Source organism: Octopus bimaculoides, chromosome 3, assembly GCF_001194135.2.
Source record: "Octopus bimaculoides isolate UCB-OBI-ISO-001 chromosome 3, ASM119413v2, whole genome shotgun sequence".
NCBI lineage: Eukaryota > Metazoa > Mollusca > Cephalopoda > Octopoda > Octopodidae > Octopus > Octopus bimaculoides.
In genome coordinates this window covers 151,291,446-151,296,696 of record NC_068983.1, presented here as the reverse complement: position 1 = coordinate 151,296,696, position 5,251 = coordinate 151,291,446, and the positions used below count along the sequence as shown (strand labels likewise).

Sequence of the window (5,251 nt, the reverse complement as noted above, 5' to 3'; positions counted from 1 at the left end):
TATATATATATATATATATATATATATATATATATATATATATATATATATATATATTGACATAATTAATTCGTTGTTCTGAGTAATGTAGAGTTTGTATGCTCTTAACTTGAAATGAGTTTTCGATTCTTGGCTAACGCTATCTCAAAAAATTTCTACACCGAGCACAAAATAGACCATTTGGAAAAATCACGATGCGGGCTATAATGTCATACCACTTCTTTCAAATAATTGGCTTTTGAAGGCAACGATGGCGCCTCAAAACTGCAGTTCGACCTGCTACAAACTGCAGTTAAATTTCCACTAACCAAACCCAACTGTTTTAAACAGGGAAAGGTTAATGGGATAGCGTACCTCATTGATGAACGAAAGATCTGTAATGGTTAAAACCGGAGTGTTTCTGATCATAGCCCAGTTCTATCAGGGCCGACTTGGAATAAAGAGCAATAGGGATAACAATTTGTTTTGTACCTAACTAATGAAACCATAGCTGCTAAAAATAACAGTCAAATCGCTCTTAAATCAAACATAAAGAAAGATGTGTGTGTACTCATGATAGGAATGTTTTTGATCGTAACATTGTTCCTTGCTTCATTAGGGCTGATCTGGTGTTAAGCAACAATACCAAAAGCTGTAAATCATAATAATTTTTCTATTTTTCCACCACAACCGCACTCGCAAGCGAGTTTGACCATATTAGCATATACCGTGCGATCACTCTCTCTTTTAGGTGTTTGCTGTTGCGAACAGACATACAGAGATACTTGAGACCCTAAACCTTATTCCAGCGGAATAGTCATATCACAGCTGGGGTAGGAGAGAGCTGACACCCATTTCAACTGAGTAGGCTAGAGCAACGTTAAATGAAGTATTTGTCGCCAGCTCACGAATCGAGTGAAGTTGGGAAAATATTGTACAGTGTTGTTACAGCTCTTTAGTTTCTGTGTTCAAATCCAAATCGATATTAGCTTTATCTTTCACCCTTCCATGGCCATTTAGCCATTTCTCCTCAGACTGGAAAAATAATGAACAACCTTAATCAATTTTCGAACCTTATTGGGTTCTCATCAGAGGCGTCTATATCATTCTGACAGTCTCCAGAGAAAGAAGCAGCCAAACTGTTTATATACTCAATAAATGCAGCAGTTACTCTATGAAGGAGGAGACAGACAGACAGACAGACAGACAGACAGACAGACAGACAGACAGACAGACAGACAGACAGACAGACAGGCTGAGAGAGGTAGAGATTGAGAGTTTTCACGTGACACGCTTCATGTCGCATTATATTGCTGGAACTTTCTGTTTCGAAACCCTTGAGTTTCACGTCTCTAGTTAGACAAAATCTGAGCGACTTAAGTCTTTAGGAGTCGGCAAAGCTGTGTGAGCTTTTCCGGGTTTGAGTATGTGCATGGATTTATGTATGTGTGTGTGTGTGTGTGTGTACGTACATGGTTTTACATTACTGTGGGTGTTTGGAACTAAGTATGTGTGTGTAATTGAGTGTTTAGATGGATTTACGTTGTCTATGGAACTGTGCACAAGTTTCCGTCTATATTATATAGAAGCAGGGAGGATGCGTGTGGTTGTCTGCGTGTATGCATTGGTTTAAGTATGTATGTCCATGGGGTTGCGTGTGTTATTGTGATTCTTCCATCACCATACAGTTTGATCTCGTGTGTATTTGTGAAGTGTATGTATTCTTTGTACGTGTTCGGTCAACGCATGCATGGTTTCCCGACTGTTTCTGCATCTTCGCTTCTCGTTCAAAATATTTAATAAGATGAATAAAAGTGAAACATAAGACGCTTTGCGGTCTGATAATAATGACAAGGCTAGAGATGGGAGGTAACAGCAGAATGTGAGAGAGAAAATAAGAGCAAGAGAGGATGGGATGTGAGAACGAGAGAATAGAAACTGTGCTGTGGATACAGAGAAACAGTATGGTACAGCGGAGAGAGAGAGAGAAAGGGGAGGTTGTTAAAGAGAAAGAAAATAAGGTAGAAAGAAAGAGAAAAGAGATAAACAATGTGACCTTGCGAGAGAAAGAGGTGGGAAAAGAAATGAGGAAGATAAAAATAGTGGTAATAGTGCGGTGGGGGAATACAAAATGCCTTGAGAGATCTAAAATGGGAAAAGAGAAAAAGCACAAGAAGGGAAGTGGAAAATATTGGATGAAAAAAGAAGAAACGCATGCACTTGTGCATGTAATTAAAATAAAACAGAATTATATAAACATATACATACACAAATTAATTTATATTATTGAATGTAAAGAAGATTGAATGAGACAAACGAAAATATAAACAATTCATCAACAATATGTACAGGATTCTAATAATAGACATATTCCACTTAGTGCACATTTTAGAATATTCTACAACAAACAAATCATTTAATAAATTCGCAAATAAAGACGAATTATTATTATTATTGAGTGAGAGAGCCTTGCATACCATCAAAGTGACACGAGGGTAAAATATATGAAGCCCATTATACCCATCATGACTACCCGTCTGATAAGGGTACACCAGGCACGTGCATCACGACCATATGTGCGTGACATGGTGATCTCATATCAAGATAAACAGCGCATGACCTCGCAGGTGGAGCCCAGTTAGAATTAGTCGAGTAGCCCATCCCGCTCAGAAAGTCCCTGGATAAGGTTTGTTTAAGGATGTTGAGCAAAACACCCATGTTTCCAAAGCTGAATTATTCAAACCCCAAAGAATTCCTCTCAACACATGGCTATGATGCTCCCCCACTGCCTCTGCTCGTGATCAGAGATGCACATATCGTCAGCCACCAAGGGACATGCTCAACTGGTTAAGATCAAACAACTGACAAGCAAATCTGTGGTATTAAGCAGAATATTTGCTGTAGCCTATTTTTTATACCAAGACAAAACAATGTACATGATAACACCTCCAATCAATTAAGATCAGAAGCCATGAGAGCCACTGCCTTGTACTGCATCCAAACTCATTGGAAAAAATCCGCACAGAGTGGACTAGACTGTCCAATTCTGCCTCACTTTGTGAACAACTTCATGAATAGCAAGTGGTTCAGTTTCCCTTACCTTTCCCTGGTCATACTCCAACTTTGTTTTCTGTCGTATTTCACTCAAGGGATCATTCCCAGCACAAAGATCAGTGGGACACACTGTCCCCCTGGAGAATTCCTCTCTTGATTTTCACCTCTCCGAATACATGATTCCTTACCGTCAATTCCGTTCTCCACCAGAGCTGATCCTTCGTTCTCCGGATCCTCCTTCAGCACCCTTATTGTTCGATAGGTAGCAGCCCACATTTTTCTAAGTATCTACACAGTTCAACGACCAAAGCGCCTGTCATTAGTTTTCACATTCGGGGAAGACACGTTATTGGTCGAAAGATGATGGCAACATTTCCCTTTTCAGGATCCTTGGCACATAACAACGCCTTTCTCTTTGTCATCCAGCTGGGTACTGCACCCTTCTGCAAGCACTCATCTAGCTGTTTTGCTATCCTATCCTATCTATCTATCTATCTATCTATCTATCTATCTATCTATCTATCTATCTATCTATATATCTATCTATCTATTAATATTATAATTATTATTATTATTATTATTATTATTATTATTATTATTATTATTATTATTATTATTATTATTATTATTATTATTATTATTATTATTATTATTATTATTATTATTATTATTATTATTATTATTATTATTATTCAGTAGTTTTATTTTTATAACGTGCTTTCACTTCACTACCGAGCGCAGCTCTGTGTGCCTTGGGTATGTGCAGTGGTTTGCTGTGATGCTCTTATGGTTACTGTATTGAAAGTGTTTTGCGTAGGATGTGTGCAGTGCCCAGTAGTGCAATTTTCTGTATGTTATATATATTTGTAAGTCCTGGTGTTTTTGTTATGTATTTGTCTGAATTTATTATTATTATTATTATTATTATTATTATTATTATTATTATTATTATTATTATTTCTTTTTCAGATGACGGTCGGTCGGAGATTGACAATTCACTAGTGGTCAGTATGGAGATCAACGGTATCATGTACCAGGGCGTCTTGTTTGCTCAACAGCCACGACGGATTTAGCCCAAGACTACGTCTGTAATATCACCCTCCGCGGCTCAGGATCAATCAATAAAAACAGTTATAAAAGACACATCACAATTGTAATAAGCAGCAACAAAAGCAAGACAACAATAAACATAAAGAACAGTAACAACAAAAATAAAAACTAAAACTATAAAAGTAAAGAACTGAAAATAATACAACAAAAAAAAACAACAAAGGAAAGCAAAAGAACTACCTAGTTGTTTTTCACACATTTGCACTTCGTCAGACTCGACTCTCATTCAGAGACTTGGTGCTGCAATTTGAGCTACAGCGCCTGCTATGTTGTTGCTAGTGTTATCTCATACACACATATACCATGTGCACACAGACACATATATACATAAACAGACACTGACACATACACATATCAAAATATATAAAAGCAACGGCGCATATGTCGAAATTTGTGAACGATAATAAAGGATGTGACAATGAAACGCAAAAAAAAAAAATCCAAAACAAAAAGACAACCAAAATAATAAAGAAACCAAACGAACATACAAACTGAGGCGATGACAATGATTATTATTATTATTATTATTATTATTATTATTATTATTATTATTATTATTATTATTATTATTATTATTCATGATTTGAGATATTCATCAGAAATTTCCATACGTAAAAACAAGGATTAATATACGTCTTGGACAAAAGGAAAAGATGATAAAAAAAGAAACAATAAAAACATTGCATAGAAGTGTTTGAAGGTCATCAAAGATGTTCCTCGATTAAATTCATTACAGTTATTAATTATTTTGACGGGTTCCAGTGGCAGAGGCGGTGTAAAGAGAGAAGCTGAATAAAATGCCTTGTGGTATTTAATGTCTTCCCTTTACGTTCTCTGTCCAAATCCCTCAAAGTCGACTTGGCTTCTCATTTTTCTGGGAGGCTTCGATAAAAAAAATATTGCAACAGTTAAATACTGGGTCGACTTATTTACCATCATCCCACCCCAAATTTGTGGCTTTGTGCCTAAGTTAGAAACCATGATCATCATTATTGCTTTTATTATTATTATTATTATTATTATTATTATTATTATTATTATTATTATTATTATTATTATTACAATGACAGTAGAAACAATAACAATTTCAATTATGTGAATGGATTTT

At 35.9% G+C, this 5,251-nt stretch overlaps 1 protein-coding gene across 3 annotated transcripts in view; it reads left to right on the top strand.

The window, feature by feature from the left end:
* Positions 1–5,243, top strand: part of LOC106874175 (AT-rich interactive domain-containing protein 3A) — a 37,908-nt gene extending 32,665 nt beyond the window's left edge. For all 3 annotated transcript variants that reach the window (XM_052966632.1, XM_052966631.1, XM_014921828.2), the window contains one exon: positions 4,003–5,243. In XM_052966632.1, coding sequence (XP_052822592.1) covers positions 4,003–4,106 — 104 coding nt within the window. In that variant the 3' untranslated portion in view covers positions 4,107–5,243. The remainder of the gene's footprint in view (positions 1–4,002) is intronic.
* The last annotated feature ends 8 nt before the right edge of the window (positions 5,244–5,251 follow it).